At 45.6% G+C, this 26520-nt stretch overlaps 1 protein-coding gene across 1 annotated transcript; it reads right to left on the reverse strand.

Moving 5' to 3' along the window:
• Positions 1–196: 196 nt before the first annotated feature.
• Positions 197–19349, reverse strand: KCNK12 (potassium two pore domain channel subfamily K member 12). The gene is made up of 2 exons (XM_074169077.1): positions 18998–19349; positions 197–1092 (listed from the first exon to the last, which is right to left on the reverse strand). The coding sequence occupies exons 1-2, from the start codon at positions 19347–19349 to the stop codon at positions 197–199; spliced, it is 1248 nt and encodes a 415-aa protein (XP_074025178.1).
• Between the last annotated feature and the right edge of the window lie 7171 nt (positions 19350–26520).

The raw sequence follows: 26520 nt of genomic DNA on the forward strand, positions 1-26520 counted from the left end.
AAATTGTAACATTATGGTAAAGATGTTACTGCATATTAGAGAAGACTTAGAAAACCCCCAGAAACTAAAATGCTGAACGCCCAATGAATACCAAGGTTGTCTCTGAATTTAAAACTTTCCAGTAGCATACAGTGATAATTCCACCCTAATCACAATTTTATTTTTATTAAAGAAACAAAAGGAATTTCAAAAAACTCTACCTAGAATCACTCGTTTCTGCCAAGCGGTTGTTCATGATGGCAAGAGCACCCACCCCTGCGGAGAAACCGTTTTGTCTCGTATTGATACAAACGTTCCTCGGGTAGCCGTTGGCCGTCTCCGACAACTGCTTTTGCAAAATGGCCAGGGAGACTTTATTCGATGCCGTGAGCTCCCTCATGGAGATCATCTCTCCGGAGAGCCTCCTCCCCTCGGTGTCGCTGTCGTACTGTCCATCAGCGTCCATTGAGATGTTATGTCGGCGCAGGCGGGCTCCTGGGGTGATGGCGTTGCGACGTCCGAGGCGGGCACTTGATTTATGGCACTTTGGGCAACATCTGCATTCGAATTTTTTCAACACCCAGTTCAAAACTTGCTTGATTACGATTGAGATGACGTTAAAAAGAGAGTATATGCAACATACCCCCATTAATATAAATATGAAGTTTCCAAATCTGTATAATCCCTGATTTTGGTACGCAGCATTTTGGCTGCTTACCAAATCTCCGAAGCCGATGGTGCTGAAGGTGACAAAGCAATAGTACAAGGAGTCCACGTAGTTCCAGCCTTCCACCGCCGTGTACATCGCGGAGGCGCAGCAGGAAAGGGTAATAGCAAAAATTCCCAGAATCAGCATCACGTGGTAAACGGACGGCTTCCATCCCACCAGGCTGCCCACCCCTGACATCGCTGGCCCCTTTCGGAAGTTGGGAGGTAGGAGACCACTTCTTCGCAGCTGTCTCTCGTGGCACGCCTTCATGATAAACGCCAGGAGAGAGATAATGCGCTCCAAGAAGAGGTTGAAGAAAAGGATAGTCCCAGCACACCCAAAAAGGCCATAAACGATGAGGAATACTTTTCCAGCCACGGTTGCTGGTGTGGTCATCCCAAAACCTAAGGGATGGAGATAAAAGAGTAGAGTTAGTGACATGTTTTTTCGCATGTAAACTCAGGATGCATGTAACTTAACAAAGGTCCCACCTCACTGGACAAAGAAGGAGTCCTACATCTAAATCGGCTTAGGCCAACACAAACCCAAGTTTTGTAAAGAATGAAGGAGGCACCAGAAAGCTCAACGAGATGACCAAAACTCAAGAGAGAGCAAAACATCCTAGCAGTGATGAAAGATGATATTAACAGAGAAACACCACTCCGTAAATGCAGGTGGAAGCATTCCTGAGCCCAAAACCACCTCGAGATGAGACAAGGTGAAGAGGCCACGTCCCTGCTCCCACGCATGGGAGCCCCCGTGGCCTGATGGAAAGTTGAAACTCTCTGTTGACAAGCTGTAAGCCACCGCAACGCTGTTGTTTTCAAGGGCTGTTAATACCCCTCCCGCTGAGAAGATGGAAGTTACAGGTTGTATAACAGAAAAACACCCCACCACCTCCCAAAGATCAAATACTGTTTTAAAAATAGCAGCACTTTATAGTCTTAACCAAATCCCAGCTGCGACTCGGTCACCTGGTACCATCATAGAAGGAAGGAAAAGCCAGTGCCCCATTTAAACCATCGGCAAGATGCTCCCCCGCCTCGGCAGAACCGCCTGGCAGACTGGGAGCACTAGGATCCCAGTAAACGGACAAACTGGAGTATATAAACTCCGGAAAGATCCAGCAGCAATATTATTTCACCTCTTCTTTACAGGAATTGTGTTTTGACAGTACTCATACACACGATTTTATATATAAGCAGTAATGCCTGGTGCTACAGATGCTTAAATAACAGCAAAAGTGATCTTAAATTTGCATGCAAATACAGTAAGTTTGCTCCACGTTATTTGCTGACACCAGTTATTTTATGAAAAAGAACATCCTACATTTCATATACTATCTCAGAAGATTCTTCTGAAACTCAATTCTGTAGGTATTGCTCTTGTTCTGCTGTTCTTCACGGCAAAAGTGCTCGGTGGTTCAGTCAAAAAACATACGGGATCGAGGTGACTGCTCACGTCCCATGAATAAATAAGCACAAGTAATCAAAATTAATGGTTTGTGAAAAATCCACATCCTGAAATTTATTTACCTGATTGTTCCACAAAAAAGCTGGGCAAGTAACATATTCAGGGAGGTAAATATCAACATCAGACCACATCAATTAAAGTTTGTGAAGAAAAAGGAGCTACTTTCAGCATAGAGCATAATGAAATCATTAAATCCAGTTTATTATCATGACTCACCTTTAAATAGTAACAGGAAAATATTCCCTGTGTATAATGAGTTGAGATTGCTGCTTGAAATCTATCGATTTATTTTTGTAATGGCTGTATTTTTCTGGGCAATTTATTTGCGCTACCTTCGTACTTCATTGATACAGAATTTCGCCTTTTGTTGATAAGAGCACGTAAGCGCTCCTGACAAGTAAAACTGGAAACCTCTTTTCAATGACGTGAAGGTGCACAAGGAAAGAGGTGGCCCTACTTTTGGCACGCTTGGGAACAGCTGTGCCCCAGCAGTTCAGACTGTGCCGCGTCATCAGTCTCTTCGCAGTAGAAAGTCCTTTTTCTGTAACAGACAGTGAAAAAAATTGCACAGCATTACCAGAAAATAAAAAAATTACCAAAGGGGTCACTGGATTCTGTTTTCTGGACCCAGAGTCTCTCCGTTTTGTTGTGCTAAATGGAGATCCGCTCAAAGATCTCACAAAACGAGTCTTGGGATCCCAGGCTTCACACGGGGCAACGGGAACCTCCTCTTCTGTGGGGTGAAGCCATTGTCCGGGTCGGGCCGGCTGCTCACGAGACCATTCTCGTTTGGTGACAAATATCCACTAGTGTCTGGCCCCCAGAAGAAGCCGGGGGGCCTGCTGTGGTTGCCAGCTAGGGATACCTGGCCAGCTCGTTATGGAGAAGGCATCTGTTCACCCCTGCCTTGTCAGCAAAGCATTTAAACATGTGCTTCACGGCAAGCATGTGAACATCACCATCAAAATAAATGGGTTTATTGTCACGCATATGGCTAGACACATTTATTAATTAAAAAAAAAAGAGGAGAGAGAGTGACAGTCTGGATGAAGTTATATCACAGAATCATATAGGGTTGGAAGGGACCTCTGGAGATCATCTAGTCCAACCCCTCTGCCAAAGCAGGTCCACCCAGAGCAGGTTGCACAGGAACGTGTCCAGGTGGGTTTTGAATGTCTCCAGAGAAGGAGACTCCACCACCTCTCTGGGCAGCCTATTCCACTGCTCTGCCACCCCCAAAGGAAATAAGTTCCTCCTCATGTTTAGGTGGAACTTCTTACGTTCAAGTTTGTGCCCACTTCCTCTTGAAATAAATGCACTAAAGCTTTTTTAGTACTTTTTGGTGATCGTTCATAAGAGGTGGAGAAGTTTTATATTTTTGATGCGATTTGTTCAAGCAAGATTTTTCTGAAGCATAATATTACCCAAACTCAGTATGTAGCTATGCAAGGTGAAAGGACCCATCACGGCAACAGGAGTGCTAAGACTTACAAGTAAGACCATGCAGACATAGTAACTTCAGGTCCACAGCCAGCAGACAGAAGCACACTCACTTCATACAGGGTCTTCCTTCACCGGCTGTGTTTGTCCCTGGACCATGAGGGGTCCTGGTGTCCTCTGTGCAACGCGTGTGAGCTCAGCCCCTGCTCAAGGCTAAGTACATCATGATGCCTGGGTGAAATTAATTCATCCAGAACCGCCTGTGCCTCTGAGACAGTACAAGGAAAGAAGCACAATGGCGCTTTGCACTTTTCATGGCCCCCATATATATTGAACAGGTACCTTGGGGTTGATTTTCTGTGGCTCAGACACAGTATATCAACCTCCCACATGCTAATTCTGACCCACCACTTCGGATACAAGCTCTATGGCAGCATTAATTTCAGCTGTTTGATACTTCTTCTCCCCAAACAGAATTAGTAGAGCCAACTTGATAAAAACACTCCAATATCACTTATCCCTCAGCAGCCTCTCATGGGTAAGTGCTGGCAATTAATGAGTCCCTCATCCTGAGCTGCATAATAGGTGTTGTAGTTACTATTCTGCTCATCTGGACTTTTAAATTTACTTAAGCTGGTGATGGATACAAAAGGTGGTGCAACTGGACAAATTTGTGAAGACTTAAGTGCCTTGTGATATGCCTCCTGTTTTCCCTTCTTTTCTTTTACCCATTTTCCTATGGGTAAAATGATGCTTGGTACCAGAAAAAAAAAAAAAGGAATAGCAGCTTTACTACCTGTGAGCTCTTCCCTCGGGCCAACTGGTTTGGCCATTACCTTGTCTTACTATATTTTGAGGCTAAAGGGGTTGATAGCTTTTCAGTAAAGATATATTTAACCAGAGATGGAGGAACGTTTTCGTCACCTTTCAAACTCAACGCAAAAAAGTCTTCCAGCCTTTACCACGGCACCACATCCCTGTTTCTTTCAGCCAGGCCCTCAGCTCTTCTTACAGAGGCATCCTGCTATGGGACGTGGCTCCTACATTTTAAATCATTTTAAATAATTTTAAATCCCAGAGTGTAGAACATGAGAGTAGCATCACCTCTATCACCTCTTAATAACGCAGCTATATTTAATAAGGAATCAAAATAACCTAAAATTGTTGATTAGAACTTTTTAAACAAATGAATTCTCAGAAATAAACCTAAAAACCTACCCTATAACCAGAATGCTGCTTCCAGAGGGAAAGAAGTTTCAGCAACATAAAGACTAAGCTCTGACAGGGCTGATCCCCAAGACGCGTGGGTTACAGAATACAGGCAGATAGACTAAGTGAAAGCAATTTTGTTTGGTGTCTGTTCCACGCTCGCTTTAGTTCACAGCTTTCCATAGTCCTGGTTGGTCTTTATTGACTAACATGTACACTGCATCAAGGAAGATATCATATTCTGAATTTTGAGACTAAAATTCCATATTTGGATTCTGGTGCTCCCTTCAACCCCTCTTCCACCTGTTAGCATTTCATGGTGGTTGTTCTAGATAGAGTCATACCTGTATATTTCACAACTGTCTCTCATTTATTCTATAGCTCCTTACCACCTAACATCCAGAAACAGTTGCCTTGGATACAGGGTCACAGCTCAGAGATGACAAAACTGCCGCAGATGGAAGCCTCCTGCTGCATCCAGCGCTCTCACCCGAGGAGTGAGAACACTACGAGGCAGTTCTTCCACCTGGCTTTGCATTTTCAGACTGCAAATGAAAAACTTACTTTCCCTTTAACACCTTTGTCATCCTGCTTTATTAAAATACCCCCTCTTTGGGCTCAAATAGTGAATTTTTCTAGAGCTTTTCCATTGCCAGAGCCTCTAATATCAAAGTTGCTGTACAGTCACATTTGATCTTATTTAGATTTCTATCTGGAGACATTGCTCCTGAACGGTACTGGTCTGTCCAGTGCTATGTGCATTAAGACACTTTAAGTTAGACCCAAGCTAAGCCTGAAGATGCGACTGCAGATTTTAGGGCTGGTCTAACCCTGTATCGTACACAAGCTTGCAGTGACCCATGAACTGGAATACACATCCCATGGAGAAAATACTGAGTGACTACGCAACTTTGCCCTGGTGAGGCCCCATCTGGAGTACTGTGTCCAGTTCTGGGCTCCCCAGTTCAAGAAGGACAGGGAACTGCTGGAGGGTACAGCAAAGGGCTACAAAGATGATTGGGGCCTGGAACATCTCTCTTATCAGGAAAGGCTGAGGGACTTGGGTCTTTTTAGTCTAGAGAAGAGAAGACTGAGGGGGGATCTGATCAATGCTTATAAATAGTTAAAGGGTGGGTGTCAAGAGGATGGGGCCAGTCTTTTTTCAGTGGTGCCCAGTGACAGGACAAGAGGAAATGGGCACAAACTTGAATACAAGAAGTTCCATCTCATCATGAGGAGGAACTTCTTTCCTTTGAGGGTGGCAGAGCACCGGAAGAGGCTGCCCAGAGAGGTGGTGGAGTCTCCTTCTCTGGAAGCATTCAAAACCCGCCTGGACATGTTCCTGTGCAACCTGCTCTGGGTGGACCTGCTTTGGCAGAGGGGTTGGACTAGATTATCTCCAGAGGTCCCTTCCAACCCTATATGATTCTGTGACTGACTCCCATAATCTATCCATCCATCCATCCATCCATCCTTGGTAATATATATATATCACTTCCAGTTGAATAAGCAAACAGTTTCTGGCATTTCCTAACTTTTTTCTTATTTTAATAACATTCTTTTAACATGGACCTGTTCTCCCCAATGCCTACAATAAATAGGTGGTCAGAGGTTCTGTAAATTTGCTTTGTGAACCAGGGTGGGCTAAAACAGGTCTTTTTTTTTTTTTTCCCCTTACTCCTGTTCAGCGCATGAAAATATGCATGCATGCACCCAATCCACCAGAGACTGTGGGAAAAGATGTCCAGTCTCTTCTGTGACCTGAAAGAGCACCATGATGAACTCGATGAGCATAGTTAAAAACCACCAGGTCACCGCTGTTGATCCTTGTTATCTCTCCAATGGGGAAATATTAGTCAGGTTTGAGACAACCGCTACTCAAAAGGAGCCACGCTGGCAGAACAGAGGCAGGAGATGATTAATTGCACATTAAGGAGTTTCAAGGAGCTGCAGGCAATTATTAAAGGCTTTCCACAGTACCAATTTCATTCTGTTTACACACGACTGTGATCAGGTTATTGGTTATCCAAAGTGCTACGACACATAACATCAGTGAACACCAGGATCAATCACCCTCAGCGTTTCTCTGCTGGCTGGGTTTTAAACCGCAGCCTGAAAGGTCACGGCCACATTTTCATTCCTCTTTAAAGTCCACTGGTTTTTAAAAGAGTTAATAGAATTGTCAGCTTAAAATAACCTAAGCTTTCTTGAAAAGAAAAAAAAAAAAAGTGAATTAATTGGAAACCATGACAATAAATAACTAAAAGTAAAGCTAATTAATAGTTGTTAGTTACCAGATGCACGTGAAGGGTATAAAAAGAGACCAAGAGGTACCAATATTTTTCTGTAGAGGTGAAGGACAAAGACAAACCTAAAATTACGCCAAAAAGTGACTTGGATGAGGACGAGAGACGGGTCTGGGCAGCAGCGCCTTGTGCCCAGGGCTGGGAGTCACCAGGGCAGCTCCATCACACCAGGGATGCCTGGGGTCCCCGGTTCCTCTGGTAATCTTCTGCTTTTAGTTTATATATACATATAGATCAATAATATATATTAAAAAAAATTATATATATAATATTATATATAAGGTTTACCTTTTCCTTTTCGCAGCAGGTCTCCCAACTGTGTTTTTCTCTGCTGACACCTTCAACTTGAGCTTTCCAAGAAAGATCTTCAGTTTCTAGTGAGTACTCAGCAGACATATTTATCAGCTCAAGTGGTCGAACTTTTGTAAATTTGAGTGATAAATCACCCTTAAAAAGAGAAACGCTGGGACTTCAGCTTCACCAGCAGCAGCAGTACCCTTGCTCTATTAATTTACCAGAAGTAGGCAAGCTTTTTTTCTGAGCTGTACTGCATGTTGGCCATATTGTACAGCGTGAGAAGAAAGTGCTCACCAAAGACTAACCAAAAAAACCCCTACCCTTGCTCACTACTAAATCCCATTATTGTAAACTCGTAGCTCAATGAATACAGAAGGAGGCTGATCAGCTGCTCTGGCCGAGCTGCTTTGGCGCAGAACCAAGACAAGGAAGAAGCACAAGTGTCTCTAAATCAGTTTTACAGTTCCCTGGCTGGGGCTGGCTGCTCCTCTATGCACCTTTTACGACCAAATGGGGACTGACTTGTGCCAAGCCATTGGTATCACCAGCTCTGGCCCCATGTCTTGCCAAGCAGCTCCCGCCTGAAGATGGAAACACACATGGAGGGTCACAGGCTTGAAGCTGGAAATCTTTGGAAAGCTCACATTTGGGTTTTCTGGTTGATCCTACTGCATCAGGACACAACTTCTAATGAGGGACAGGGGCTCTTCTAAAACGAGACGATGGAGAACGAAGTTCAGAGAAATATGAACATCAGAGGAGTATGAATTCAAATTGCACACAGAAAAGAAAGTCAGGACCTACAAGCTGGCATTATTCTTGCTGACTCCCAACTGTAAAGGGATGGAGGTGTTCTGTGGTGCAACAAACTTCCTTAACTTCTCCATTAACATATTGTTCATATATAAACTTTCTTCCACTGCTTCACATTTTATTGCTTTTATAAATAATATAATCTTCTTCTCTGCTAAACTCTTGGGGGCAGACTCTGGTTTACAGTCGTAAAAATCAAGACTGAAACTATTGTCTTCATTTTATGTTACCTTGCTTGGGCAAATCTTAAGCAAGATGGTATTAAAACCCCTCTTGTTTTGTCAGTTATTCTGCTCCTTGGCACAGCTGGGGTGCTCTAAGAGCTTGTTAAAACAGAACAAATATGAGTTGGTGTTGGCTGAATTAGTGCTAAACCACCTCGTAAGGGAAAACTTCTAGAAAAAGGGGATGAAAGCAGGATGCTCTTTCTTTTGGTTGCAGCCTCCCTCCTTGTGAATTGACCCAAGCTAGTCCGGAATGCAGTCTCCACGCCTGATGATAGAGTCCTATCTTTGCTTTATTTTCTTTCCTTATCCTAATAGCTGGGTGAAAACCATTTTGCTATAATCTTTTCTGAAATGGTGGTGGTGTTAATAACAGAAAAATATAGCCTACAAGCTCCTCGGTTGTTTAAGTTATATTACTGTGGAAAAGCACTTCCTCGCACTGGAGGCTAATGGTCTTTAATATCCTGCCTTAACAGCCGTCGGGGCCATATCAAGCCCTTGCTCACATCTGTGGTTGTGTGCTAAAACACGGAGGTTTCTGAGACACTCTCAGACAGGAAACTTCTCTGAATTTAGAGTCTGCAGAAAACAAAAGCACAATAACGAAGAAATACACACAGTCTCAGTAACCAGGGATATACATCACAGTGTAGCTCACGGACCCCAAGAGTGGGCAATTCCGTCTCTCTCCTGAGATGTGTCCAATATCTGAAGCCATACACTGCCACCCTCTCTGACCTTCCTACACTCTTCATGTAGCTGGTGATACGATTCCAGGTGAACACGCTTTCAAAAGTTGATTTCTCTTGCAATCTTAATTTTTCATCCTTTAAAGCTGCTTCCACTCTTATTTCCTTATGTTTTAGAGAAATGTTTTTTGGTGTGGATAACTGTGTCTCTAAGCAACACTCTAACAAGAAAAAGCTTATCCCCTGTCATTTCAAATGGAGTGTTTCAAACATTAGCATTCCCACCTGCTTTTGCCATTTATTGAAATTTGCAGTCGCGTTTCAGATGCCTGAGCAGACCCAAGGTTGTGCAACACTTTTTTTTTTTTCTGAACTGCAAGGAAAAAAACCCCAAAAAACAATGGCATCCAAATTTTGTTATATTCTTGAGACATTATAGGCTTCAAAAGAATACTTGCATGTGTACTGCCACTCCTGCGCCAGTACATCTCACAATACTTCTCCTTTCAGGCTAAGAAATAGCACGATCTGAATCTTGCAAGTGATCTCGGGTGTGTGTCATATTTCCCCACATGAGAAGTCGGATAAAACAAGATGTCACTCCTGGGCTTAGAATTTCTAAGCCTTACAAATGGGAAAGGCTGTCAAATGGTTACATCACTGGCTTATCTTTTGACTGGATAAAACAATAGACTTGCAGCATTTTTTTTCTGCCAGGTATTTGGGATTTGTGCAGGTATTCAGAGAACATCTATTTCTTGATAGCTGTCTCAGCTCTTCGGCTTTACTAAGAGTCAGCCTATAAAAATGGACCTGTAGGACAAAAAGGACCTAAACATACAGGGCAATATCTTTTACACGGTTTGGCCATTTTTTCCTGGATTTCCATGCAAACATCTACAGTTACGATTTAATGAAAAAAACCTGACCAATCTACCTCAACTTTTTAATGGTTTAAATGTGCCTTCTTGAGTCTCTTACTTCAAAAAGTTCCAGCTGAAAGAAGCAAATTCTTAAGTATCTTTTATCTCAAGCAGCTCCTCTAATTCATTCATGAAGGCACAAAGACCTAATTTTAAGTAACCGTAATAGAAATAGAGGGTGACAGGACTGCTGACTAACCAGTTACTTCTCATTTTCTATTTCTGCATTTAACTCTTCCTTCCTCAGTATGCATTTCCCTTGACTACTTTTAAATTTAATGATACTGAACAGCTTCACCACTTTATGACGATCGTTTTGAGCTTTTGATTTCATCTGAGATTTTCCCGGTCCTTGCAGCTCCGCCAGCAGCAGTTTTTGTAAACGGACAAACCATTTTATCACACAAGTTTTCCCCCCACTCCCCATTAAGATCACCATTTGGATTGAAGATCTTTACACCACAGTCATTTCCATCATCAAAGGCTTAAAGCAGACTCGACTCCCTACACGTTGAGCATGAATGACACTGTATTTTTTATTTATCCTCATGGGATAAATATATTGCTTGCACAGTACTCAGTCTGAGCAAAGAGATGACAAGAATATACAATAAAGAATAACCAAAAGGATGCTACCTGGTTTTCTTTTAATTGAAGTTTACTGAATTTAATTTCTCTTCCACGCCTCACATGGGCAAATTTCTCCTAATTGCTGTTTCTGCCTCGATTAAATTTGCCTACCTAAGACTTGAGAATGAATGTGAATGGGCCAAATGGCCCATCATTTCTAAAGGGGAAGAAGCTGCAGTGGTACAAGGTCAGAAAGTTTAAAGTTCACTGAGGAACCACCACGGGGCTGTATTTGTTATCAAGGTATTACCACTTTTTTTCACCAACAAGTAAGGAGCACTTACTATGGATTTTTAAACACGAGCAATAGCAGTGCCTCACCCATATAAGTAATCCCATATGTTAACATCAAACCGTTCAATTTCTTATCTTATTGCGCTCCAAAGCCTTAATTACTTGAAAAGGCTGCTAGTGCTTTGCCTCATCTCATGCAATTAGATTTCATTTTCTCTGTGCTTCTCTTGGTTTGAGTCGAGAGAGAGCGCGTTGAGACCTTCCAATGTCTACAGCTAGGTGTGCCACCCATTGCCACCAGCAGCCCCACTGAGCTTAGAGATGTATTACAGCCATGGCACACACCAGTAGGTGTCAGCAACATCAGACCTACATTTTTTTATAAACTGAACATGGGTAAGGTGGGATTTCCTAAAGCTCTGCAGACTCATCTCCTATTGACTTCTGCAGAAGCAGGCTATTGAGGAGATATAAAATTAAACATATTTGATTTGTCTGGATTGCTATGCAATTGCCCCTTAGGTCATATTACAATTCTGTTTGTTACTTAAGTGTTTCTATTCACAAAAGGGTTTATTATCACTTCTAAGATTTATAGCACTCAGGAGGACTTTCACGTTTCACATTTTCACGGGCACAAACCCTGATCTTTGTCCTTGCCTACCTTCTCCCAAAATGTGTTCAGGCAGGCACTTGGTGCTGACACACTATGAGAACTGTCTCTTTTGATAAAGGTAAGTAAGGCTCATATGGATCATGGGTACAGGGTATGTCTCCAATAATACCAAGCTGTCTCTATACTAAAAATTGCAGATGAAATGTTCTGTGTTGGTTTTCTGTTGCTCTAACCCTGATGCTACGATGGCAAGAGGTAAAATTCTTGCTGACCTCAATACCTGCAAAGATAAGGTAACACCGCGTTCATTAACTTAAAGACATTGTATTTTCCAACACAACACCAGGGGTGGATACTGTTACATAAAGTTAATTGCCAAGAGATCTATCCTAGAATTGTTTTCCTCTTCTCTCCCCCATGAAGAGCAATTAAAAGTTCACATAAAAGCAAGACACACTGTCTTGCAAAGATGACCCACCAGTAGAAGTGAGAAAAAATTATGAAGTGTGTATGATCTGTGTCAAATCGAAGACAATCGGCAAAGGAAGAAATAGTTTGTCTGAAAAAAGAAATGAGGGTCAATAGCAGCATTAACACTAAGGATGAGGGACAGGCGTGATGGGGAACAGAAAGAAACTGTAAAGCTTTACTTTTGACTTCTTTGGGAGTTATTAACTCAAAAGACTGCAAAGACGTAAAGCAAATATTCAAAATTTAATCAAGCAAATAGATCATTAGTAAAAGAGGGTGTGCTAATTGGGAGGGAGGCAGCAGAAACAGAGTGCCTGGGAAAGGCAGGTGATGGGGAAGCATGAGATAAGCTCTAAAAGAAAGGAGGAACATCCCCAGAAGAGCAGAGGGGGACAGCAGAGAGGGACAGCAGAGGCTAGGGACCAGCTGGGCTCCACAGGAACACAGCCCACAGGGTTTCGGTCAGGATTTGGAATTAGGAGCCCGACACAAACAGGAGAGCCAATAAGCCAAATAATTATGATCCCTCACTGCTATTACAGGTGTGATAGCTGGTTTACTGGGAGGTTGCTTAGTAATAGAGCGCGACTAGCTGGAGCCACTCGTGTCTCCTCCACAGACAGAGAGCCACCAACGTTTGGTTTGCAATCCCATCTCCAAGCTCTTGTAAATGCATAGGGAACCAAAATACAGGTATTTGCTGCCCAGCAGGAACATCACTGAGGACCAAACTGAGTGTAACGCTAAGTGGGAGATACATACCCACTAAGTAGACATTGCCCCCTCAATTACCTGACCTAAAGGGACCCTGAAAGCTGCAAAAATGGAGAATCCTTGATTACAACCTCCAGCTTGTCTTCGTTTCGAACCTAAACCAGCACACTGTAAGTCAATATAAAAATTTCCCCTGACTTCTGAGATGTGGAACCAGGTCTGATGTGATGCCAGGCAAATTCTTTATTCCCTGATGTTACAGATGGGCTTTATTTTTTGGGTGACTGCTCTGAGATGCTGTGGTGCTTGACACTCAGTTTGGAGACCCCAGGTTTCAGTGGTGCATCTGAGCACCCCAAACTCCACAGCTACAGCAAAAAGAAGTGCAATTTGGTTGTCCCCTGGCTTAATCTCTCCAGCCACAAAACAAAAAGATATATCTCCACTGTACTGACGTTAGTGTTTTGAAATATAGGGTTTCACAGAGCGGGTTTAGTATTCAAGAAACCTCTGAAACTCTTAGGTTAAGTAATCTGAGCTTTGTGGCTCTGTAGAAATAGCACTGAGTTTAGATGGCTGAAGCACAGTAACAGCTTCACTTTCTGGGTCTGGCATAACCCTACAGAGGCAGGTAAACCCTAAGCAGTCCTGAGACGGATTAAAATAATACTTTCAGAAAACTTTTCTTTTAAAAAGGGCCTTATTTAAAGTAATAGGGTTCTTCCTTCCTACCTTCTAGAATAAAAACCCGACAAATTTAGGATCAAAATTATTTCGTGACCCTTCAGTGGGGACACCTCAAGCCACCCGCGTAATGACATGGATGTGCTCCAAGTAAAGCTTCCTGTTGTTGCTCTCAACTACAAGGCAGCAAGCTGTGATTTAGATTACTTTCCTGATCAGAGCACCCAACCTATGCCCAGACATTTAGGAAATTCCCACCAGTGGTACCCAAAGAAGTTAATACCCCCGTGAAGCTACAGCAAGTAGAAAACATTGCTATGGTGCCAGGTCCTCATCGGAGGAAAATCACTGCAGGATTACTTCTCCCCACAGACCTATGCTGACCATTGACTTGCTGACCTCTGAGCCTCTTGCTCTCTGTTCTCCACCGAGACCACCAGGGTGAGAAAATAACCTTCGGATGTCCACCAGCACATTGATCAAAACATCACAGACACCTAAGGAATCAGATCTGGCCGCAGCAGACCACGCTGAAACACACACTCATGCTGGCTGCAGACCACATATAGGCTGGCAAAGACAAATAACCTGATGCTGCAGTTTAATAACACTGTCTGCTCTCCCAACTGCTTTCTCGTTTGGCTTTTGTTTGTGGGAACTTCTTTTGTTTGAGGCAACTGCTCCCTAATCTGAGCCTTCTGCCAAAGCTGCCTGTACAAGCCTCAGAGAACTGCAGAGCCCTGAGAAAACCTAACACTGATGCTGATCAGGCGCACGCTCTAGTGTGACTGTCACCTTTTGGTCTGTCTTGGCCGTGTAGACAGTGAAATTGCCTTCACGGAGAGCAGAGAGCCAGAACCTTCCCCAGCTGCAGCTCAAAGTCATATCTTGAAATGTATCAATGAAGAAGACAGGGCAAATATACTTCCCCCTTAAAAGCCTTCAGACCAACTTGGTTATTTGTGGAATTTCTTGGCTAATTACCATGTGAAGTGCCTGCTCTTGGGCAGGCTCACTCCCTGGCTCCTACCAGTACGGTCCAACATCTGACCATGCACTTGCTGAGCTGTCTGACTACCTTTCGCACACCACTTCCATTGAATTATTGCCTTCAGCACATCTGGAGCTCCAGATTTTCTCAAAAGGTTACAACACAGAGCCAGGGGAGATTTTAGAAGTGAGTGGTGATGGCGCCTAGGTTGTGGAGAGCAAGCAGAAATGATGTCCCAGAGAGAAGGGGGTCTAACCCAGCCAACATCCTACACAAGGAGAGCACAGCTGCCAGGAGGTGGTTGGCTGGTAGAAAATACCAATTATTACAGCCTCTCTTCACCTGAGTTCAAAGCCCACCTCTCCATTACCTCTTTGAGATCACACCAGAGAAGAACAGGCCCCATCCCTTTGGGTGGAGCTGTCAGTCCACACAAACACCAAGTCATTTAACAGGATACCTCAGGAACAAGGAAAGGATGAATAGTCCCACTCACACCTGTAACCCTTGCACAGATGTAGAGAAGGAAGAGCTTTACACAATTTCTTCTCAAAGCACCTGTAACCCACACATGCTCCATCCCAAAACCATCCAGCCACAATAAGGGTGCTTTTTAAAAATATTACATTGAAAAAACACTTTTATGAATTGGACTACTTTGACCTCATTTTTTAGTGCCTGGTATGGATTTCTATAAAGCAATTGTATCACTTGATCTTTCCAAAGGATTCTGAAACGTGCACCTACAGGTAAGAAGCTTAAAATCCAAATTTAGTAATAAGTCAATGTCTCAATATGTTTTAATATGTAGGTACCTAATGTTTATTTTGACATTTAAGACAGGGAAAAAAATCTGGATAGAGAGTCTAGGCTCATGGACTGAGTCAGAAATCCAGAACTTTGGGCATCCTGGAGCTGCCTTATGTGCTAGTATATGGGGAAAGCTATGAGCGATGATGCCGTGCTCTGCAACACTTCCCCAGGAAGAAAACCGGTCTGAGTTATGCTTTGCTTTCAGTCTTCAACAAGGTGCTGGAAAGTATTTGTGATTTGTATTTGGGGAAGGAAGGAAAAAAAACTCAATGGAAAAGCAAAGTCTACTGCCAGTCAGACCAATGAATCATGAATAAATTTCACTGGCTGCTCCTTAAAGAAATCAGTACAAAAATCATAATAAATGCCTACGAGAAAAATCACTTTTGGAGTGCAAAATAATGACTGAATAAATGGTGTAGACTGACAGCAAGCAATCAGAAATTAGACCAAAGAATTTTCTTACATAGCCCTGAAAATCGAGATGTGTCTAATGAAAAATAGACATTATTCAACCACAAACAATGCAATAATAAAAAAAAAAGAATGGCCAGAGTGCTATCAAGAGGGTGTTTTATGGACAGTAAGCTACTCACTTTTAGGCTATTCAGGAAAATGCTTTAAGATTAGACTTAACATTTCATTTTAACTCTCCCATTTCTTGAAGACGCCACTGACATGTTTCTCACCCAGAGGGTTTGATTGCATCCCTGTGTAATTAGGGGAGATGCAGAACTGCAGCCAGGGAAGGATGGGAGGCAAAGCACCTCACGGAGGGGAGCTGCTCGGCTCTGCAAAGGCCCTGCTCAGGGAGGGTGGATGGAGGAGTTTTCTCCAAGCCCCAGGGTGCCTAACCCTTGTGCTCACAGAAGGACAAGGAGCTGGAGCCTCCTGCCCTCTGTTCAGCTTCCACAAACCCCAGGAAAACCTCCAGCCCTGTCCCCGGTGACTCTATTTTGATGCCTGGATACAAAGGATTTAGCAGTTTTATTAAAACCAGGGAGGGCAGAGCGAGGACTCAAAAAGATCCAGCCAGTTTTCTGTAAGTTGGAATCCTCTGCAGGTAAGAGGCTGAGTAACCCGGGGGCATTTTACCCTTGACAGGCACGGCGTCTACTTGCTGTTTGCTAAGCAGTGAGTAAGAAAGCTTTCCCAAGCGTCGCTAGGAACGGAGCGTGTTTAGCTGCAGCAGTGAAGTTGCTTTGACACATGCAGCAGGTGAAGCTGCTGAGGAAGGCAAGCTGTTTTGACTCTGGATGTCGGGTAGTTCTCAGCGAGGTTGAGTAAAGACAGCATTCTCCCCCACAACGAACTGTGACGCGAAGGCAAGTGAAGTTGCTGTGAAGCAGGATAACACGGTGTTTGAGCTGGCAGTGGAAATCAGAGGGGCTCCAGGTAGGTGGGTACACAAGTGAGCTGGCTGGGAGGGGAAATCCCCTTTTTCCCAGGACAGAACGGCACCGGAACCGCTCCCCTTGGTGACATTCTGATGCCCGCCATTTGGTTTCCCCCAGGCTGCGACTGGGAGCGACAAGTTTTGTGCACGTTTCATTAAAGCACCTACAGCTTTGGGGTTTTAGCGGGACAACTAGTTAATTCACTGGGTTTTCTTACTTTTGCTGGGCAAACACAGCTGCCAGTAATAACTGAATACAACTGTGTGGCAGAAGAAGTCCGGGCTGTGGATGAGCTGCTGAGCTCTCCATGAGCTTTGCCTCTCTACAAGCCACAGCAGCTCAAAGGGACAAGCGTGGAGAAAGGCTGAGGTGGGGGCAGCAGGAGCTGTACAGGTAGCTGGTAAAAGCTCTGCCGGGATGGGGCCCAACGGCCTCGGGACACCGGTACTCCAGGAGACAGTACTTGTAGCTCGGCACCCCCAGGCTCTGCCCAGAGGCGCAACTCATCTTCACTTCAAGCCACCTTCTGCCCCATCTCCTCACCCAGAGCAAAACCTTGCTCTACAGCCGGCTCGCTGAACTCGGGCAAAGCGCTGTAAGGCATCGAGAAGTACCAGCAGGTAGGACGCCAAGAGAAGGTACCGCTCAGGGGAACACCTGGCAGAATCCAATCCTTTGTTGCAGGCTTGGGAAAAACAGTCTTTCAGCCTCCATCTCGCCTGGGGGAGATGTAGAGGTTATTGGCTCTAAAGAGAGAGCGGTGCCCTGGGTTGCCCTCCAGGAATATGAGAAACACAGTTCTTTGGTTGAGGCATTTACACCTCTCCTGACTGCCAAAAAAACCCTGCGGAGTTTTTCTCGTTCCCTCCACCCAGGTATAAATGACTGCAGACAGGGCGACGAAGCGGAGATGCAAACAGACGCTTGCAAATGAAGAGGAAACTTTAAATTTCAATCACCACAGTGAGGAGAAGCCAGGGTTCATGGAGAAGTGAATGGATCCGCATTTACACATCTCCTGAAGATTTCCGACTGCTACAGCAGGTGTAAGGAAAGAGTGGGTTTAACAATACACTGACTTTTTTCCCCTCCTCCATTCAGGTCAGTCATAATGATCTCTTAAAAAATATATGCTCTGTGACAAAGAAGGCCTAACGTTTAATTAAAATGGTGTTTTAATGACTGGACTATTGAATGTACTTGAAAAGGAAAAGTTAGCCGAATTATTCACTGCAAAAAGTAACAATACTTGACAACATTGCTGCAGTCACCATCACGACTCTATTACGGAGATTAGTCACTATTGATAAAACATTTTCCGAATCTAATGAATGTAAGTGCAATAACGAGCTGTGTGTTTCTTCCTCTCTAATAAAGGGAAAGCATGACATTTATGCTCAGAACCCCCAAGACAATTGGCTTGTTACAAAACTTGAAAACTGGCAGCGAGAGAAGATCGGGTAAGATCTTCTGTACGCAGGGACAGGATTTCTCAAGCAATACTCGGAGAGCCGCAGCCAGCCACAGCTTCACCTCAAGCAAATCTCCCTGATGGTTCTTAATGGTGCTTATAGAGTACAAAGGTAAAAATAGGTAATTTTAGAGCAAAAAAATTAAAGGTTAGAGTAAAAAACACCAAAAAATCCTCCCCCCCCAACTCACCATTTGCTCATAGAATTTTGCTTTTCCTAAAACCCTATCGTATAGGAACAACTGCTGTCAGCTGTAGCCCGCGATGTACTGAGAATGCATATTATGGTACAGCCAGGAGATGTACGGCTTCGTGTAGCTTACGCCCTTATTCACACACGGATCTTAACTTTGCCAGCCCTTAAAAAGCGGCATCTTCGGTAGCCCGCTGCCTACCAGCTGCCTCTCCTGGTAACGAGCCATCCGACCACCAAGCGCATCCCGCCGCGGGCAGGGGAGCGGGCTGGGCTCCTCGGAGGGCGACCAGCCCCGCTGGCCCCCGGGGGGCCGGCTGAAGCCCAACCAAGCAGCCGCACGGCCGGCAGCGAAAGTTTGGCTGAGGGGACGGGGCTCCCGCCGCGGCCGGCCCGGGGCACCGGCAGCCGCGACACCCAGCGGCTGCCGGAGCGGAACCCAGCGCCGGTCCCCGGCTCCGTGCACCGGGGCGGGCGGTGGGACCGCGACCCGCCGGGCTGGGGGGTGAGTGGGGACAGGGACCCGGGACACTTCCATACACATCTCCCCCCCCAACCTCAACTGCAAGGCCGCCGGTTGCCATAGCAACGCGGCGGCGCCTCTCCCCAAACTTTGGTGGGTATAACGACCGCCCCGGGGCCGGGGCCGCGGCACCCCCCACCCCCCCCCCGCGCGGACGGGCGGCCCCCGCCGCGGGGCCGTCGGGGCGGCGCTCACCTATGGTGGAGACGACGGTGCCCACGAAGTAGAAGGCGCCGGGGAAGTCCCAGCGGGGCCGCAGGGCGTCGACGCGGATGCCGGCGGCCATGGCCGCCTCGTAGCTCCGCAGGAAGGCGCGCAGCTCCGGCAGGCTGATGTTGAAGATGCGGCTGAAGTTGTGGAGGGTCCGGTTCCAGCGGAGCTGCGCCGCCGCCTCCGACGGGCTCTCGAGGGCCGAGAAGACGGTGGCGCCGGCGCTCAGGTACGCCGCGATGAGGGCGGCCAGCAGCAGGAACCGCCCGTTGTCCTCGTTGAGGGGCGCCAGGCGCCGCCGGCGGCAGGAGCCCGCCGCCCCCCGCGGGGGCATCATCCGGTGCGCGGCGCGGCGGGCGCGGCGGGCGGCGGGCGGCCCCCGGCGGGGGGCGCGGGCATGGGGCGGCGCGGCGCGGAGCCCGGCGCGGCGGTGGCGGCGGCTTCGCTGCAGGGGCCGCGGCTCTGAGTCATCCCCCGGCGGGGCTGCCCGCCCGGTTGGCGGCGGCGGCAGCGCCCCGGGGCCGCCGGCTTCGCCCGCCCGCCCTCAGCCCGACGCCCCGCGGCCCCGGGGCCCTGGGCTGCTGCGGCGCGGTCTCGCCGGCACCCCCCGGCCGGTTCGCTCTGGCCATACGGGGCGACGACGACGGCGGCGGCGGCGGCCCCGCCGCGGGGGAGACCGCCGCGGGGAGGCGGAGGCTCCGCGCAGCGCCCGGTCGACGGCGGGCGGAGGGCGGGAGCGTGCGGCACGGCCCCCGGGGAGCCGCATCCCCGGCGGGAAGGCTCCCCCGGCCCCGCTGCCGCCGCCACCCGCCCGGGCCGGGGCGCCGCCGGTGCCGCGCCCCCGGGGGTGCCGCCGCGCCCGGCCCGGGGGTGGGACGGGGCGGGGCGGAGCGGCCCTGCCCTGCCCTGCTCTGCCTTGTCCTACCTGCCGGTCTCCCCGGCCTCCGGTCCCTACCGCGGCACCGGACGCTTTCCGCCCCCCCCCGGGCACACCCGGGAAGCGGGGGGACACGGCAAAGGCGGCTGCGCTCCCGGATGCGCCTTGTCTTTGCGGAGGTTTGGTGTGTTTTTTGTTTTTTTTTTTTTTTTTTGGCTTTTAACCCTTTTTCTCTATACCCGGTGCCACGAGCGGTGGTTTTGAGGCAGCTGGTGGTGTTCGGTGGGGCACTAATTAATTAATTCCAGCCATTTCTATGCGCACGATTTGTTGTTTCTGATCCGACTCCAGTTTCTGGGCTGCACAAAGTTAGACCCAAGAAAACGATACATTTTGGTTTCGGTGCCAAATGCCCATTCAATCTCAGCTAGAGTCTGAAGGGTGATTTATTATTATTTTTTTTTTTTTTCTCCTAAACCGGTGGATTCTTTCTTCACTGTTTGGCTTGGAAGAAACACTATATCCTTTCTTATCCGTTAGGCTGCGGTAAGAACTGCAGTCCTTTCCGGAGAGACTTGTAGTAAATAATAACATTCGTATTTCTTTTGAAAAAAAGAGAAAAAAAAGAGAGAATTCACGCCGATAAAGAATTGCAAAGAGGATGGGAGCGATGCCAGCCCTGCAAATGTGTGTGCAGGGGATGATAACACGTGTAGGAAAGATTTCGGCTTGGAAGAGCAAATACTCCCCACAATTTGCAACTGCTAATGTCAGTCTCACCTGGATGGGAGTTTGTTCTGTGGTTAATGTGTTGGTTTTTTGGTTTGGTTTTTTTTTAGCCTAGATTTTATATTTTTCATACAGGAAAATCCTTGCTGCCTCTAGGTAGCTACCTGAGGCATTTTAGCAACTAGATATTTACTGTCGCTAGGACTTCTCCATAGCTGTTCTTCACACATTTATTTCTTATTTTGGATCTGAGAGATTTTGCTCTGCCCTGAGATCTCATGTTACTGTCAGTTATCTTCTGGCCACATTCATAACGGGAGGGTTTCCTCCCTTCCTGACTGACTGTTCATGCTCACCAGGTGACCAAAATGGCTTGGGTTTGCACCTATGCTAACAAGTAAGGGGGCTTTCCTAGGGAAAAAACACAGATAAAATGCAACCACTTAGTTTCCAAAGTACTTGAATATCATATTTTGATAGCACTAACACGTTTAAACTTCCCATTTTGCCATTATTGCTTTTGTGATAAAGCATTTTGTTCAGTAGAGGTGGAAGAAAAGTGTCCAGAAGTATCACAGATTTCCAATCTCTTGTTCTGCTCAAGGCAACCAATATCACATGCAGCCCTTAAGAAAAAAAGCGGCTCCTATTTTAAAATGTCAGTTGTGTCCCATTATAAATACTAAACCCAAATAAAAATAAAATAATTAAACCAATAAATCACAAACTCAGTAGCTGTGGGAAATAATAGCAGATCTCAGGGACAAAAGAAGTGGCAAAAAGCCCAGGAAAATATATCAGACCTAATCAAAAGCCCATCGAAAGGAGTGGAAAGTCTTCCATGGATAGTCAAGGGCTTAATGTAATAGGTCAGATATGGACCATTTAGTGCCAATGGCTATAGTTAGAAATAATTTCCACTCTGGTAATCCAGGAGTGATTACGTACAATCCACTGTGTCAACTGCTGTAAATCTAAGCTAATTTACCTGAATACATGGGAATTAGGCTGCTGCAGCTGGGTATTGGGATTTGGATTCCTGCTATTTTTTGCGTTTATTTCTCTACAGGAAATAATTCTGAACCTTTTTTTTTTTTTTTTTTTTTTCCTCTTCCTCTGTTGAAAACATATAAAAAATGAGTGTCCAGTTCTCTGGAGTGCTCAGCAATTTCAGTTAGTGTGAAAGGCCAACGATGTTTTTAGTAGGAAGACAGAAAAGTTTGTGTAATTTATATTCTCACCATGCCATGCGTTGTCCCCTCCTGGGTGATGGTTCGGCCATAGAGGGAGGCTGAAAAATTGGCTATTTCCTTGGGTGATAGGACCGAATCTTTTCCAAGCAGTAGAAGCTGAGTGTCTCCGGAGTCTGCCGTGTCCTGCCTATGAAAGGATGATGCTGGTGGGATACTGATTAGCTCACAGAATCACATCATAGATATGAAAACGTACCAGTAACTTTCCATGAAGAAAAAAAAGCTAAGCCTAAGCAGCAAGGAACATGGTTTAGCTGCTTCAGCACAGACAAGACAATATTTCAAGCATCACCAAATCATGGGTTCTAAGAATTAGAGCTGTTGACAGATTTTCAAAATGTTTTGACAACTCATTTCACTAAGATTTTTTTACTTAGAGTCTTAAAAATTTGTCACTGTTTTGCAAAAATACTCCTTTTTTTTTTTTTGGTTATAAAGCTAGGGAAGAAAAAAATAAAGAAATGTCCATCTATTTTTTTCATTAAAGTCTTGCTGAAAATGTATGGTCCTTTCCAAAGCAAATAACTCCTGGAAAAGCTCCATTAGCTGGATACAAATCCTCCACAGCTACAGGATTTTGGCTTAAAGGAAGGTCATGGTTTTGGTAAATCTGATCCAGATACCAGAGTTTGGGTAAATGTCCTGAAGCTGGGGCATCTGCCTGGGGAAAACTTCTAAAGGCAGCCATTTGGTTGAATAAATGATGTTTTTATCAATTTGCTTGATTCTTTGAATCAAATCTCCAGGCATTTGGTGAAAATATCACCATCTTTAAAACCATTTTCTTGGGATTTTTTTTTTAAAAAGCCGATGGTCAACTCTACATGGGGTTTTATGCTAAAATTGGACCCCTGTGGGTGCGTTGTGTGCATGGCGCCAGCCATCTTGTTTGCCAGGAGGCCGCTGTTTGTGAAAGCAATTATTTTAATCATCAAACAGCGATGTTTACGTTATTAGCTTGGTTGTTTAGAGTGAAGCTTGTGCAAAGAAAGCAGATGCATTCATTAAATGTTCCATTAAACCATTGTCTGAAAATAGGTCTTAACACTGAACATCATGTGTCATTATTAAAGAATAAAGTTTATTACTATATTTTAAAACTTAAACAGCCCAGTTACTGTTATTCTTTTCAAAGGAACAGTTCTTTTTTTCCTTAAAATCCTTAAATTCTCAACCATGTTTTGACCACATGACTTACTAGCAAGTTGGCAAGACCACTTCTTTTGACTGCAGGGATACCAGGACCTCCGCAGTTGAATTCTTGGTTTCAATATAAGCTTCACTCCTACATGTCCCCACTGACTTTGCAATGACTATCTGCTGAGAGAAAAAAAATCAAGTATGAAATTTAGGAGCTTTTTTTACCACTACATTGGCATGGAAATGTCTAAAGGAATTACTTGGAAGTGTCTCACGGAATTTGAATGCAAACATGCCACAGAGTCCCTGACCTGAAATCTGCACCCGGTTGGGAGTAGCCAGACATATTTTCTACCTTGACAGTGACAGAAGTCAAATAGATTTGCAACTGTTACTGCAGCTGGGATTAATGTGCAGATATTTTTTTTGTACTACTCTTTATACAGCCCAATGTGGTTTAGGTTTTGTCTGTAACACATGCTAAGGAAATCACTTTTCTTTGAGCAGCCTTACTGTTAGTGGGGATGCTCAACAAACTGCACAGGCAACGAGATGGTCCTCTTATCATAGAATCATAGAATGGTTAGAGTTGGAAGGGACCTTAAAGATCATCCAGTTCCAACCCCCCTGCCATGGGCAGGGACACCTCCCACCAGACCAGGTTGCTCAAAGCCCCATCCAGCCTGGCCTTGAACACCTCCAGGGATGGGGCATCCACAGCTTCTCTGGGCAACCTGTTCCAGTGTCTCACCACCCTCACAGGAAAGAATTTCTTCCTGAGTACTAATCTACATCTCCCCTCTTTCAGTTTAAAACCATTCCCCCTTGTCCTATGGCTCCACTCCCTGATAAAGAGTCCCTCCCCATCTCTCCTGTAGCCCCTTTAGGTACTGGAAGGGGCTCTTAAGGTCTCCCTGGAGCCTTCTCTTCTCCAGGATGAACAACCCCAACTCTCTCAGCCTGTCCTCACAGGAGAGGTGTTCCAGCCCTCTGAGCATCTTCATGGCCCTCCACTGAACCCACTCCAACAGGTCCATGTCCTTCCTGTGCTGTGGTCTTCTTCACTTGTATCTCCTACTGGATTTAAAGGGACAGTCTCTGTTTTTTGTATTACTTTGTAATTAAAAGAAATGGATGAGGTAATTGGTAGTTTGTGCAATTAGAGTGTTGGTAACATTGTAAGCAAGGGCTTCAGTCATAGTGCATAACGTAAGGGAATATGCCAGTTTTCTAAGTTAGAAGTCAGGATAGTTTGGGATGGAGGGCGAGTTCTTCCTGGTACCCTGCTTAGTGTGATGACAGATTGAGACAGTGAAAAGTACACTAACTAAAAAGTATTAGGGGAAAAGTATGTTTCCATGGAACCTGAGATATTACAAATGTCTCCTCCTCCTCCTCTCAGAGTACTTTTGTGGGTTTTGAAGCAAAAGACCAGCTGAGTGACCCAAATGGCCATTTATACTCTCTTGCCTCCTCTCTGTGTCGGGGTGACTTTTTAGGGAGCGGAAAGAGAAAACAGGCAGGCTTGTAGCTGGTCTTGAAGCGATGAGTAGCCCACTGCAGCCAGCTGGGTTGAAAACCAACCCATTTTATGGGTTGGCTAGTAAGTGATCCATCTCCAGCCTTAGGCTGAAAGTGTTATCGGGTAGCTGAGCTGTATAAGCCCTAGTTACTCTGTTTAAATCAAGAGATTCCTGCATGCTTCCTGCTAATTTATGAATAGTTACGCAACCGCCTTTTTTTTTTTTAATTTTTCCTGGGGCCCAGTGATAATCTAACTACGCTTTCTCACTTCCACTGTTCTCACTGAGAGAAAGAATAATCTAATTAGTTATTCAGTCCTGACAATTACATTCAATTTAAATGTGATGAATAGCCAATTTCAGAAGGCCTGATCCTGTATGGAGCTCTGAGCATCCTGAGCACATTAATGTATTCTCACTCACCGATAACGTCAATGGAAGCTGAAGGCACCCAGCACCTCGTGCAGTTTGTTCTGTGTTCAGATGACTTATTTTCATCTCAGTGTTTGGCAGCATGAAACTTCACATTTTATGGGCAAACCTTCCACTGTTCCACTCTGGTGGGTTATGTTCTTCCTGCCTTAGTTTCGTTAATTTGGTTTCTATGATTGCTTTGCGCAGAGAAATCTCAGTCAGTGTCTCAGCGTGCAAAGGATTTTTAATACATTTTAATAATGGAAAGATAGTATTCTGCAACCCAGGGAGAAGCAGCCCTGTAATATTTCTGAGACCCTACAGAGGATAATTTCTGAATACACAACCCACTGTTGAGTTCATGTAGGCTATTAGGCAACAAACCAGTCACCTTCTTGGTTTTTTTTTTTTGGATCTCACCTTGTTCAGCACAACCAGGGCCAGACTTTCAGAAGGGGTCAGCCTCCTTCAGCTCTCCAAGTGAATGGCTGAATTTTTGAAAAGGACTGAATGGCCAATTAGGCAGCAAAGGCATTCTGCAGCCTGCCATTTCTCTTGACAATAATTTGGTGGAAAGAGGAAAAGCTCTTTGTAATCTCTCTGCTAAGGTGAGAGAGGTGGCCCTTGCATTCAAAGAGGGGTTGAGGTTCACGGTGCTGCAGAGGGGAGGGATGGACAGACGGACAGATACACGGATGGATGGATGGATGCAGGAACCTGCAGAATGGGATCGGTGCAGCTCTTGAGAAACTGGAATCCTCCGAATGCCTGCTTGCCTGTGCACTGAAGAGCTGCAGGGAGCTTGCCAGGAAGGGAAATAATTTTAGAGTGTGATTTGGAAAAGTGATTCAGTTTAAAAACTGCTATTTTTGAAGGGCTACTTTCAGCTGGGATCCAGTCCCCAGCGTGTTCCCAGAAGCACTCGCCGTGCTGCAGCAGAGCGTGGTGCAGGGGAGGGGGAGAAATGTCTGTCTGGGAGATGGAAGCCCCGAACCTTGCGCTGCCACAGAGAAAACAGTTCATGGGAATGCGTCCTTCTCCTGTTCCACATCCCATCCTGCATTTGGTGGGTGGGTGCTTTAATCTAGCCAGCTTGATGGACATCACAAAGGTAGCTCTGTCCACCCCGCGGAGGGGTTCACCATCCTCAACAGAAGGAGCAGGCACGTGTGTCTGGAAATGGGGCTGCTGGGCTGACACAGTTTGGAGACAGGGAAGCCTACTTTATCACGTTGACATAAAATCCAAGGACAGCTCGAGGAATTTATCAAGCAAAAGTCACGAAATGGCAAACAAACACCTTTTTCAGGCCATCTAAAGATGTACTCTATGTATTTTACAGACCCTGCAGCTGCATCTCTCACAAATCTCTCCAGACGGTGGCACTGAAATGAAACCTGCTGAGCTGCCACCCTCTCCACCAGGCTGAGGCTTCACAGAAGTGCAGGACAGGCAGCCTTTGATCACAGCACTGAAGAAAATGTTGGCAACCCCTTTTGGCCAGATTTGCTTTCTAGGGTGAGAAGCTGCAGACAGCGATCCTGTGCTGATTACACAAACCAGTTAAAATGT

This window comes from Numenius arquata, chromosome 2 (assembly GCF_964106895.1).
Source record: "Numenius arquata chromosome 2, bNumArq3.hap1.1, whole genome shotgun sequence".
NCBI classification, from domain to species: domain Eukaryota; kingdom Metazoa; phylum Chordata; class Aves; order Charadriiformes; family Scolopacidae; genus Numenius; species Numenius arquata.